This window comes from Trichomycterus rosablanca, chromosome 9 (assembly GCF_030014385.1).
Source record: "Trichomycterus rosablanca isolate fTriRos1 chromosome 9, fTriRos1.hap1, whole genome shotgun sequence".
Classification (NCBI taxonomy): Eukaryota; Metazoa; Chordata; class Actinopteri; order Siluriformes; family Trichomycteridae; genus Trichomycterus; species Trichomycterus rosablanca.
This window is the reverse complement of record NC_085996.1, coordinates 8,383,057-8,396,618: the sequence shown is the minus strand read 5'-3', so window position 1 is coordinate 8,396,618 and position 13,562 is coordinate 8,383,057. Positions and strand designations below refer to the sequence as shown.

At 39.1% G+C, this 13,562-nt stretch overlaps 2 protein-coding genes across 2 annotated transcripts; one reads left to right on the top strand and one right to left on the bottom strand.

Moving 5' to 3' along the window:
* Positions 1–220: 220 nt before the first annotated feature.
* Positions 221–7,863, bottom strand: ppil4 (peptidylprolyl isomerase (cyclophilin)-like 4). Its single transcript, XM_063001100.1, has 13 exons — positions 7,777–7,863; positions 6,654–6,721; positions 6,110–6,174; positions 5,418–5,535; positions 5,168–5,310; positions 4,839–4,935; positions 4,569–4,685; positions 4,010–4,134; positions 3,760–3,826; positions 2,073–2,184; positions 1,871–1,967; positions 1,636–1,759; positions 221–831 (listed from the first exon to the last, which is right to left on the bottom strand). The coding sequence occupies exons 1-13, from the start codon at positions 7,844–7,846 to the stop codon at positions 610–612; spliced, it is 1,425 nt and encodes a 474-aa protein (XP_062857170.1). The 5' UTR covers positions 7,847–7,863; the 3' UTR covers positions 221–609.
* Positions 7,864–9,201: 1,338 nt separating this feature from the next.
* On the top strand, positions 9,202–13,545 carry LOC134320435 (tripartite motif-containing protein 16-like). The gene is made up of 6 exons (XM_063001818.1): positions 9,202–9,804; positions 10,912–11,007; positions 11,099–11,332; positions 11,489–11,648; positions 11,927–11,986; positions 12,686–13,545. The coding sequence occupies exons 1-6, from the start codon at positions 9,214–9,216 to the stop codon at positions 13,210–13,212; spliced, it is 1,668 nt and encodes a 555-aa protein (XP_062857888.1). The 5' UTR covers positions 9,202–9,213; the 3' UTR covers positions 13,213–13,545.
* The last annotated feature ends 17 nt before the right edge of the window (positions 13,546–13,562 follow it).

Here is a 13,562-nt window from a genome sequence, read left to right as displayed (position 1 = left end):
CAGCTGAAGTTGTTCCAGAAGTGAGCTGGCTCTCCTTGCCAAACTCATTAAGTCTATTCTGATCATGAAATGAATATGACCTCAAGGACTCGAGTGTCTCTGCTCTGAAGTTTAGGTTTCCGTAATCTACTACATTTGTTCCAGCTCATCCAACCATTTAGGACAGCTACAATTTCAAACCACTCTAATTACAGCACCAGGAACCATTATGACCTACGAGTATTGGTTATTTATTTTTTATTAAAAAAAAAAAAACAATGCAAACCCAGTTACAGAAGAATTCAACACTGTACAAATTTATACTGGGGTGTTCCGGGGCAGTTCAGCCACCAATCTGAATAGTGGCAGTTTAATATGTACAGACAAGTGACAGATTAAAGGACAAACCAGAAAAAACAAGTGTAGACGCTTTTAGGCAAAGTCCCTGTAGGCTTTCAGGCCTGCTTACAAGTGATAATCAGCCCCAAGTGACCTTGGCACACAGACTGCAGAAGCTTCATTCACAAAGTCTGATGATCTGACTAGTGTTTCGATCGTGTTCCATATCTCCTTACACCCCCCTTTAAATTTCTTGTACCACCCCTGTACTGGTTTGCATTCTTGTCAGCATCAGCGATGGCGACTGCGCTCTTTGTCTTTCGATCTCTTAGGGCTGCGGCTGCGATCGCGTCTGTGACTTTTCTCCTTGTGCTTACCGTGCTTGTGGTGGCTGTCCCTGTCTCTGTCCCTGTCTCTCTCTCTTTCCCTGTGTCTCTCCCTTTCTCGGTCTCTGGAGCGAGAGCGGGATCTTTGCCGTCCTTCTTTCCGCTCCCTCCGGCTCTCGTCGCCATCCTACAGCAAAAAGACAAGGAGCAAGTCTTAAATTCCAAACTGTCTTTTGAATATTAAACTACTAAACAGTCCCATGGTCAGACTGCTTTTGAATCAAATTAAAAAGGTGGGATAACAAACTTCATTCACTTAGCTTGTATGTAGTCATAATTCATTACAGCTAATTTAAAATTACCCTAAGAGAGAAAGCAAGGCTCTGGTGTACGTGATTCGGCTCGGTGTGGGAACCCAACGCTGGCAGGTGATTGGAAGCAACAGCAGATTGGACACATGCCAAGGGGGGATGTGTGGTGATGCCGCTTTCCTTGATCAGATAAAGGGTTGTGCAGGAAATAGTGGTTCCCAATCCGGTATTGGAAATGACTAGTTGAAATGAAAGCTGTTTGGTGCGAGTATAGGGTCAGATTGCACATGTGGAATGATGTGGAGATTTTGAATTGTGTCCCATATTAAAGGTAGAAACTCTGATCAACATCTTATAATAATACACACATTAAAATTATAATTATATACAGTATATTCTGATGCTGAACTGGTTCTGCTCATTACTGCCACTACATCACATTAAATGCAGCATGAACACGTGTTGATGTGAAGCTTAGTCACGTGTTTATACTTCTATGGGATGCTACAAGCTTGTTGATCATCAATAATTAATTACTCTCTGAACCTTAACGTTTGGGTAACGATTACATTTGTATGTCAGCCAAATGTAAATGTCCTGACTTAGTATTTTTTTTAATTAAGTACATGGTTAACTAAAAAGTTGTCAAATCATGACAACTAGTCACATCTAATGAATACCTTGGATTTTTTTGGCTTTCTCTCGTCTTCCTCATCCGACTGCCTCCTCTTATCGCTTTGCTTTCTGTCATCCCTCCGACTCACTTTCTCATCTTCTTCATCCAGGAGGAGCTCATAACGAGAACTTTCAGAAAGTTGTTAAGAAAAAACAACGAATATTTAAGATCTAAACAACACAATTTAAGAATGTGCATTTCGGCTCACACATGATTTGGTTTTAGAGAGTGAAGGATACTCCTGTCTGGGTTTGACTTTGTCCTTCAGAGACAGTTTGGACCTGTTGTCCAGCTCTTTCTCATAGGCTTTGAAGTCTTCTTTACTATACTTCCCACCTATAGACAGACAAGCACAGCTTTAGTCTTCGACACCTAATGGTCATCGTAAAACAGTGCTGCCTGTTTTACCCCCGGCCCCTTTCCCAATTCATTAAAACACACCTTTGCCTTTCCATTTAATCTTGGACACTGACTGGCTGAAATCCACATGGATGCGTCGGTCATCAATCAGCACATTGTCCATCTTAAAGTACGCTTTCTCACAGTCCTCCACCTGAAACACAAATTGTTAGATCAGTGCTACAGCCTGACACAGACTGATATTATTCTATCACCAAATAAGTCCAAAAGACCTTCAACTGCTTGAGAGAAAGAGTTGCGCTCGGGTGGCACGGCGGTGTATTACGCTAACCCCACAACTAGCAGCTATCGGCTGGCCTGGCGTCTACACAGACATGACTGGCTAGATCTGAGGGGAGATGGAGAAGCTGAAGCCCTGTGATGGATTGGTGACCTGTCCAGGGTATTACTGCCTTTCGCTCAGTATTTTGGTTAAACTGATCATTACGAAGCAATTGAGGAAAATGAAAAGAAAAATGGGAGAGCAACACAGCAAATAGGAACTCCTTGAAACACTACATAGCCTAAAGTTATTTGGTCAGTCCTCCTAATTACTGAGGTCAGGTGTTTCAGCCACACCCATTGCTAACATGTATAATCCTGTACATAAAACCAATGCCATGCTTTATGCTTGTGGCAATAGTTTGAGAAAGGGCCTTTTCTGTCAATTCATTAGGCAAAAAATGAGGTCCATAAAGGATGTGGAAAAACCCCAGCTGAACACAGCCCAATTGAAACATTAATTAAATTATTTAAAATTAGATTACATGCAAGGCCTTCTCATCCAACATTACTGCCTGACCTCACAAAAGCTCGTTTGACAGCCAGGCATGTGAGCATCGTTTATTCATGGAGGAGATGCACCCAAATGCACTGTAGGACTGTCGACTTCGCAACACACGAGTTAAAGGGCCTGCTGGTAATGTTCTGGTACCAGTTACCACAGGTTTCTTCAGAGGTCTTTTGGAGTCCAGGTCTCTGTGGGTCAGAGCTGTTAGTGAGTAGTCGTAATGTTTTGGCTCATTGTTGTATATGATCATGAAAAGGTGTGCCCATGCTACCCCCTACTGGCCCTAAGCTCTTGGCTCATCAAAAGCTCGTTTTGGTTAATAAACGTGCGGTCATTGTTCACCTATTATAAATATAAACAAATCTGAATCACAGGAAATTCAGAAATACTACCCCATGTAACTGAGTAATTATGCAGATCTATTTTGAAAGCGAATGTTTCATCTGTAAATATGCATCTCTCTAAACTGGACCGATAAACAAGAGAAGTGGAACTTGAGCTCTAATTTTCAGTCAGATCCTGTCATATTGAATAATGTGATGCACTCTATGGCCAAAAGTATTTGGACACCTCACCGTCCCATATAAAAAACAAATGGTATTAAAATAAAGTGACCACTGGGTCATCTTTTCATGATTCCTTTGTGTTCCAGTCAATTTCAAAGTTGTTCAGTAGGGCTAAGGTCAGGAGTTAAACAAAGCCTTTCTTAATGTCTTTACAGACCTTGCTTTGTGCACAGAGGCACAGTTATGCTGGAACAGGGAAGGACCTTCCCTAAACTGTTGCTGCAAAGTTATCTAAAGGCAGCATATCATTTTCTTTTATATAACTGATTACACATATTAGCAATTATAGACTAAAACACAAATTCAGTAACTAGAAGGGGTGTCTCAATTCTTTTGTCCACACAGTGTATGTAATAATGAATTGGTCACAAACCTTTTCAAACTCGATGAAAGCGTAGCACAGAGACTCGCCGGTTTTCCAGTCCCTGATGATTTCACAGCTGCAAACACAATTAATGAACATGAAAAACAAACAAACAGAAAGCTCTTTTGTTTTCCTTTTGCTTTAAATCCCACATCACTCTCCTAAGAAATCCATATTGTTTAGTTTTATTTGTAAAAGCTCTTAAATTCAGTCTGTGCAGTGCGTTAATGAAGTGCAGAACAAAGGAAGATTGTTGAACCATTGAATGGTGCCGAAGCGAGAGAAGATGATCTCCAGGTCTTCGTCAGTAGTGACCGGGTTCAGCTTGCACACAAACAGCACATTTTCCTGAGGTTTGACTTCTGCGTCTGGTAGGTCGCCTACCTAAAGGATGCACACACACAAATAATGACAACTATTGATGTAATAAAATGTATTTTATATATTTGTGTACTGTTTCTTTTTTCTGCTCATTTGACATCACTGTAATATGGTAGCCCTTTACTGCGAAATGCTTAAGCTCCTGATTTTGAATTCCCTTGGCACTGTAGAGCTAGTCAAGCTTACAACAGGAACAACTGTCCATTTGTGAGGGAGAGACATTAATAGGGTTTCAAAGCCATAGCAGAAATGCAACCTTTGCTGTCTGGTCAAGGCACCTAAACATGGGGGGATGATTTTCAGAGGGCAAAGTATGATCTCTGTGCATGGTAAAATAAATTAAAAGAACTACTAGATTGGGAGGAATATTGGAAAAATATGCAAAAAAGAGAACGACTCAGCTAGAGAGTAAGGGAGACAGTGAGTGAGTGTTTTACCATTTCCAGCAGTATGGCCTGTGTCTTTGCTTCCTTCTCTTTTATTAATTCATCCAGCTCCTCTGTATCCTTTCCTTCAGTGTTGTTTATCACTTCATCAGCTCCAATACGGCCGCTCTGTAACACACACACACACATTAAATTACTTTAATATTTATTACAACCAATAAAGAATGATTCAGGCTCTAACTTGTTGGTCTCTGCTAGATTGCAAGGCCCCAAGTAAACTCCTCACTGTTCCTGCTAACATTAACTGCTCATGATACTCACATCCAGCTGTTCTTTTGTGGGCTCAGGGGAGCGATCTGGGACCGGCAGATCTGGAGGGTCGTCAAAAGGATCATCCAGAATCACAGTGTGATTTATTCTGCAACCCAAAAAAAACACTTTACATAGAGTACTTTACATAGGCAATATTAAAGTATAGACATCCAGCGTCTGACATCCAACATACGTTTTAATACAAGCCCTTATGTTTTTTTTTTTGACAGACCTTGCAACATTTGTCCATTAAAAAATAAATAGCTGGAAATAAATTGGACAGGACAGTCTAATCTAACTTCATCTATAATCAGAAGTACAGCGAGTCTCTGTCTTACCTGATGTCCTGGTAAGGAATAAAGTCCTTGTCTACAAAAGCCTCGTTGATTTTGGCCAAGACATCCATTCCCTCCGACACCTCCCCAAACACGGTGTGTACACCATTCAAGTAGTCCACATTCTCCCCTGTAGTGATCAGAAACTGCAGGAAAAGTAGGAAAAGTGCTAGACGCCTCTCAGTACCAGCTTTATTACTTAATAACAAATATAACAAGCAAACAGCGCAGTGCTAACAACATCAGTAAAAACCTGAGAGCCGTGCTGCTCGTTGCCGTTGTTCACCATGGACACGGTTCCTTTCTTCTTGTGCTTGATTCTGGGCATTTTTTCAGCTTCAAAAAAGCGTGCCTGATCCCCATACAGCTTGCTGAGAAAACAAATACACAAGCTATCATGTAAGTCACACAGACCTGATAACTCATTAATCACTTGCTCTGTGTAACACTCAAAATTTACGGATCTGATGCACCTTGTAATCAAAACTCTCATCATATTAACATTATATGGACAAAAGTATATGAAAACTCCTCCTAATTACTGAGAACAGGTGTTTAAGGGACACCTACTGAGATCCATAAAGACACGTTCTGATGCCTTTGGTGTGGCACAGAGCCTTGACCGTGAACCCAGTTCAATTTTAAGGTCTTTATTTCTCAGACCTCAGTGATGCTCTTTTGACTGAATGGGCACAGTTTTCCACAGACATACTCCAAAGTCTTGTGGAGGCTTTGCCACAAAGGAGAAGGGGGGGTCTAATTGCATTTTAGTTTCTTGTACATATGACTACACCGATAAATGCTCCAGTATTAAATGATAAGAATTGGCAGTGTTGGAAGAGAAGACAGAAGAACGTAAGTATTATCAGTTGTGGTTGAAACCAGAGAAGCCAAGATCAGTAAAAAATGCAAGCAAATAAAGCATAATGAATTACAATAACTGACCAGTAGATGGATTCTCCTCCACGTCCAGTTCCTGTAGGATCTCCGGTCTGTATGATAAAATCTCTCTAAATGGGGAAAGATAAAAGCAGATAGTTATCATAGGGTTCTTCATCCAGCTCTATTCAAAACTTTTAAATGCACCGAATGTTTTAAATAGACTTTATGGCCAAAAGTATTTGGACACCTGACCACCTGTCAATTGTTGTGGCTGAACTGCATGAATTTAAAAATTAGATGGGATGTCCCAATACCTTTGTCCATACAGTGTATTAAAAAAGCCCCACCACTGCCAAGCTGCCACTGCTGACCCACTGAGCAAGGCCCTTGACACAGTGAATCACTGGCACTGTATTTAATCACAATTGTAGGTCGCTGTAATTAGGGCATTTACACCTAATTATTTTTCTAACTATATTTCTAAAAGATTTCTTATGTTATGATGTTACCAGTGTCACCACTTTTTATATTATTGGTATACATTGCAACTCTTAAAACACTTAAGTGTACTTTGTTTAGTATCAAAAGTTTCTTGGGAAATTCTTACCTGGACATTGTGAATGAGGCAGTAGTTGTAGAACTTAATTTTGCACAGTTTCAGGAAGTTCAAGCAAGCTGCCCATTAAAAAAATAAACAGCATTAAATTCCAGATGTAACAGACTCACACAAACACCACATACATACACATCTCTAACACTGCTGCTCTTGGAATGATTCAACATCCAAATAATACAAATAGGTGACAAATTAAAGGGGCTCAGTTGGTAGAGGTCTTGACTATCAATACAAAGGTTGGGGAGTCGAAGTCTGGCTCTGCCAAGCACTTTAGGACTAGCTTGGACACTTTACAAGCTGTGATATGCAGAAAAAGAATTTCATAGCAATGTACTGTATATACATATGAGATAAAGGTATGTAAAAAGCCAGCCCAACTCTTTGTTTCAGGCACTGTTTCAGCATTCTGATTAACTTGCTTTGATTTTTGTTTCACCAATTCTGTTTCAGTATCTCCTACAGATGCTCGCACCTAATTAAAAACAATGGTCAGTGCACATTTATCTTCACTGTATTTCGTTTTATAGTATAGGTAGCACTGTCGCCTCACAGCAAGAAGGTTCTGGGTTCGATCCCCAGGTGGGTCCTATCTCTGTGTAGTTTGCATGTTCTCCCCGTGTCTGTGTGGGTTTCCTCCGGGTGCTCCGGTTTCCTCCCACAGTCCAAGGACGTGCAAGTGAGGTGAATTGGAGACACTAAATTGTCCATGACTGTGTTTCATATAACCTTGCGAACTGATGAATCTTGTGTAATGAGTAACTACCGTTCCTGTCATGAATGTAACCAAAGTGTAAAACATGACGTTAAAATCCTAATAAACAAACAGTTAAACGACCAACTGTATGGAACACTTATTTCCCTTGAGCTACACTTAAAATAATTAGTGTTGTTTACTTCTTCAAGATAAAAACACAAAGCCACGATGCCTTAATCTGTAACAGTACTGAACTGTGTTAGACAGTAAACCTACATGCTAACAAATCAACTTTAACCTGACTAACTAGCTTCAGTGTTTACCAGTTAGCTTTAAGCTAACTACTGCTGCACCAATGATTTATTTCTCTGTATATATACATAATTGACACATAAAAATAATGGTTTAAATAAATTCTACCTTTAGGTCTTTCCTCTGTGTACAAGTCGATAACAATATCTCCTAAAGTGGTTTCTAACAACACCGCCATTCTTGTTCAAATTTCACATCAGACAGCGCAAAGCACACACTACGCATGCGCACAATAAGCCCCGTGCTAGCTAGTCGAAGATACGCATGCGCCAAGCCGAACAGCCTCGAACAGTAAAGTAGTAAGCTACCTGCTGTATGAGGCCAAAAACACGTGGACACAAGACCATGAGCTTTTTTGGACATCTCATGCCAAACCCGTGGACAATAATATGATGTTGGCACCCCGTTCGTGGCTATAAAAGCCTCTACTTTCTGTGAAAGGTTTTTAGAAGATTTTGAAGTGTGTCTGGGAATTTGTACAGTGTTTTTAAGGTTGACCACTGATGTTTGACGAGAAAGCCTGGCTTGAAATTAGTCTTCCAGTTCATACCAATAGTGATCAGTGGGGTTGAAGGCAGGTCTTTGTGCAAGCAACTGAGGTTTCTCCATACCAAACTCATCAAACCATGTCTTTGTAGAATTTTCTTTGTGTATTGGAGTACAGTCATGCTGAAACATAAACTGCCACAAAGTTAAAAGCATATGATATATTTGGTTTGGCTGAAACATCTGAACTTAGTAATTAGTGGATGATTCAGTACTTTTGGCCATAGAAAGTAAATTAAATGTAAAGTTAAAACAGACAGTAAGGGTTTGCAAATCCTATTTGACCTAAATTTCATTAATAAAAACAGTACAAACAATATATATATATATATATATATATGTATATATATAAACATTTGTATATATACACTAATTCTACATTTGATGGATATGCAACACCTTCCTATACAGTTGATTCTGTATAAGGTGACCTTGATGAGACCCTTAAGCTACTTCATATTGAAGTCCAAAAAGGCAAGAAGATCTGGCTTGCAAATACTGTATGTTCCAATTGATCCCAAAGATGTTCAGAGAGGTTTTTGGTCAGGGCTCTGTGCAAGTTACTGGAGTTCTTCCATACCAAGCTCTTTAAACCATGGACTTTGCTTAGTGCAAAAAGACATATTAATGGAAAACTGTTGCCACAAAGCTGGAAGCATATAATATGTATTAGATTATAGATATTATGCACGTATTAGCAAATGATGTGGCAAAAACACTTAAAATAATACATAGATGTGCTGTCCACAAACTTTTGTCTTTAGAAAGAACATGTACCTTATGAGTGTATGTAAACTTAAACTGTATATCTTTAGACTAGTGATTTGCTGGTTAGATAAATAAGTAAAATAAAATCCAGTAATCATACATTTGAATGTGGGTTTGAAGACATGAAATAGTTAACAGAGTCGTATAACCCAAACCAGGAAGTCACGCCTCCTCATTCATTCCTGAGAAAACGAAACTCAAGGTTTCTCTGCAGTGTGTGCTTGTTGGAAGATGGCGGAAGCAACGATTTCAGTAGACCATGACCAGTTCGGCTGTCCAGTCTGTCTGGATCTACTGAAGGATCCAGTGACGACATCCTGTGGTCACAGTTTCTGTTCGTTATGTATTAATAGTTGCTGGGATCAAGAAGATGTGAGTGGAGTTTACAGCTGTCCACAGTGCAGAGAGACTTTGACTCCCAGGCCTGTTCTACGCAGAAACAACATGCTGGCTGAAGTGGTGGAGAAACTCAAGAGGACGGATGCCCAAACAGCTTCTTCTTCTCCTTGTTATGCTGAACCTGAAGATGTGGACTGTGATTTTTGCACCGGTAAAAAACACAAAGCCATCAAGTCCTGTCTGGTGTGTATGGTTTCTCTTTGTGAAACTCATGTGAAACCTCATCTTGAACTACCTGCACTGAAAAAACACACATTAGTCGAAGTCTTTTCAAAACTAGAAGAAAAGCTCTGCTCACATCATGACAAACTGATGGAGATCTACTGTCGTACTGACCAAAGCTGCATCTGTTATTTGTGTATGCTGGATAAACATAAAGGGCATGATACAGTCTCGGCTGAGGCAGAAAGAGACAAAAAACAGGTAAAACATGCATGTTTTGTAAGCTATTCACTCTCATTTCTTATCTGTATTTGAATTCTTTAAACAAAAATAAGTGATTGGAATTAGCTTGAAAGTTCCATATACACTCATAGAGCACTTTATTAGGTACACCTATCTGATATACACATACACTATTTTTTTAAGCTACACCTTCCATACAGATTACTTAACAATTACTTACAATTTTTGACTGTAGCCTGTTGCTCTGTACACTTTGTCAGTGTAATGTCAGATAATAATTATTATTATTATCAATAATAATGGACCACCGTAGCCTCCATCCACATTGTCATTATGATATTAGTGGCATTGCAGTGCTAAGAATGGTCCACCACCCAAATAACATCTGGTCATTGGGGTCCCTATTTGATCAATAAATGGAATACAGGAAAGTGGGGAAGTGTACAAAGCAACAAATATTCTTTTAAGCCGCGTTCGAAGCCGTTGTAAAATCCCCGATAAACGCACACTTAGGACCACCTCACATCATTCCATATTAATACGCCACTGAATAGAGAAAGTTAATGTTATTTTCGCCCTCACGTTGCCTAGCAACACTGTTAATCGGATTACCTTGCGTCGCGGAAGAATGCTTTATTGTAAGTTTATACACAATAAATACATTTATGATTAAACATTGTTGTATTTATTATATTTTATGTTGACCGCCGTTTTATAAAAGCAATAAGCCACTCGAGACCGTACGTTACTGTTACGATTTTAGCACGGGGAAAGAAGTTTTAGGCACTCCGCTTCGCGTCGTGCCAAAAACGTCATCCCCGTGCTAAAATCACAGTAATGTACGGCCTCTCGTGGCTTATTGCTTTATTTGCCTACATTTACAAAATTTTATCAAGTTGATCAGTCAAAACATTACAGGTTGGTTTCCCAGACAGGGATTAAGGCTAGTCCAGAACTACATTTTGCTTTAAATGGAGAATCTCCATTCAAAATGCTCTGTAGTCTAGGACTAGGCTTAATCCCTGTCTGTAAAACCAACCCTACAAGTAATGTCCTTGTACTTTTGTCAGTTAAAATAAGATTCAAGTGAATTAACCAATCGCAGATTATTGTTTTTGTCCACAGTGTGAGATAAAGGAGACACAGGCGAAATTCCAGAAGAAAATCCAGGAGAAGGAGAAGAAGGTGCAGGAGCTGAAACAGGCTATAAACACTATTAAGGTGAGTATTATTGAGCAAGCTGCTACACTTACAGTGTAAACATTGTATTATCAAGCGTTACAGTAATAGATGAAATGTCATCTTGTAACAGATTAGTGCACAGTCAACAGTGGACAACACAGAGAAAATCTTTACTGAGCTGATTAGCTCCATGGAGAAAAAGCGTTTGGAGGTGACAGCACAGATCCGAGATCGGGAGAAGGCTGAACTGAGTCAGACTGAACAAATCCTGCAGCAGCTGGAGCAGGAGATTGCTGATCTTAGGAGGAAAGTCACTGAACTAGAGGAGCTTTCAAAAACACATGATCACATCCATTTTCTCCAGGTACCACTGTCTGATCTCTAGAAACAGCTGTTCCTCACAATGTATTAAAGCAAAAACGCATGAACCTGTTTTTTCATTCCATAAATACATTTTTGATGACATTAGTTCTACTGGTACAGTGTTTTACTTCTTGATCACGTTTTCTTTACTGTGTAGAGTTTCCAGTCTCTCTCTCTCTCTTCTGGATGTAAGGACTCACCCATCATCAGTGTCAATCAACATCCCATGTTTGATAGAGTAAGGGAATCCGTCTCTTGTCTAAAAAGGCAATTTGAGGAATTCAGCAAAGAGAAATTCATCGAAATATCTAAAAATGGTGAGAGAAGTTCGGCCTATTTCCTCCAGATTTCTCAGTTAATGATTTATGTGTTTTTGAAACTTTCATTGATCCTTTATATTTAGAGCAAACACTGCCATCATTACCTCTTAATCTTTTGATTTCCAATTTAATATAATACACACGGGCACAAACAGGAGAAAACGAAATAAAAAATTTGTTATTTTAGATAAATCAATGATTAAACACATGGCACAAATTGTATTACTTTAAACTGGTTCCTGAACCTGGTTTTTGTCTTCATTTTGTCTTCACAGCTGCTGCAGTTCGGATTACATTACCCTCAGAACCAAAAAGCAGAGAAGATTTTCTTCAATGTAAGTGTACACAAACACATACACTTTTCCTAACACCCATTGCTAACATAAAAATGTTATAGATCAACTACATATATGCTAACATTTAGTGGCAGCAGTTTGAAGAAAGACCCCTGTGCACAAAGCGAGGTTTATATAGACATAATTTAACTTAGATGAAGGGACTCCAGAGGCTTGCACAAAACCTTGGTATAACCACACAAACACATTTGGGATCAATTGGAATGTCAATTGAGAGCCAGGCCTTTCTATCCAACATTAGAACCTGACCTCACAATGCTCCTTTAATGAATTAGACACAAATTCCCACACACACAAAATCTTGTGAGAAGCCTTTTCAACAAAGTGTTGACGGTTACAGCAAAGGCCAAGGAAAGGGGTAACTCCATATAAATACTCATGGTTTTAAAACGAAATGTCCAACAAGTCCATAGTCAGGTTTATATATATATATATATATATATATGTATTTGCCATGTGACCACTCAGTAAAGCATTATTTAATGAAATTGCCCATATGTATAGGGGCATTGTACTTACTTTTACGGCTGTGCTTGTAAAAGTTATTTAGTAATATTGAAGTTAAGCTGCTTTATCATGCAGTGTTTGTTAGTTTGTCCACCAAACACAGGCAGGTTACTCACTCTTCACATCTGTTTTGTAATTAACACCTAACATTCACATTTTTCACTGTTATAGATTTCTGTGAGTTGACCTTGGATCCTTACACAGCCCACAGTAACCTTATTCTGTCTGAGAAGAACAAAGTAGTGGTGTGCAGTGAAGGACAGCAGCGATACTTGGATCATCCAGAGAGATTTGACAGTCGATTTCAGGTGTTGTGTAAGGAGAGGATGTGCGGACATTCTTACTGGGAGGTGGAGTGGAGCAGCAAAGTGTACATATCAGTTTCCTACGAAGGGATTGGCAGAAAAGGAGGAGGTTACAATTGTACATTTGGATGCAACTGTCAGTCCTGGAGCCTGGAGTGTACTTCCTCCTCTCTCAGTTTTTGGCACAACAACATTAAGACTAAGCTTACAATTCCATCATCCCCCAGAATAGGAGTGTTTGTGGATCACAGTGCAGGAATTTTGTCCTTCTTTAGTGTCTCTGACACAATGGAGCTTCTCCACAGAGTCCAAACCACATTTACTCAGCCCCTCTATGCTGGCTTACGCCTATCTATGATTGGATCAACTGTAAGGTTATGTGATCCCAAATAAAATAAAAAAATAAGTACAAGGTTCAAATTAGAATGTTGATATTTCAACTTTGTATTTAACTCAACAAATAATGTTATAGTGTGTTAATGTTCTTTTTTTTTTTTACAGTTTACTGGTTATTATCACTAATGTTATTGGATATTTTCTATCTGCCTTTTTGAATATTTACTCACATTAATTTTTTACTGAATGTATTATCCAAACCTCTAACATTGATTGTATATGATTTTTTGCCAATGAATTCAGACTATTAAATTAAACATCCAAGGTGCCTCTGCCACCATCTTTTATAAAGTAAAACACAAATAAAATTGGTGTGAAATGATAACAGAATATACCCTTTAGCTGTT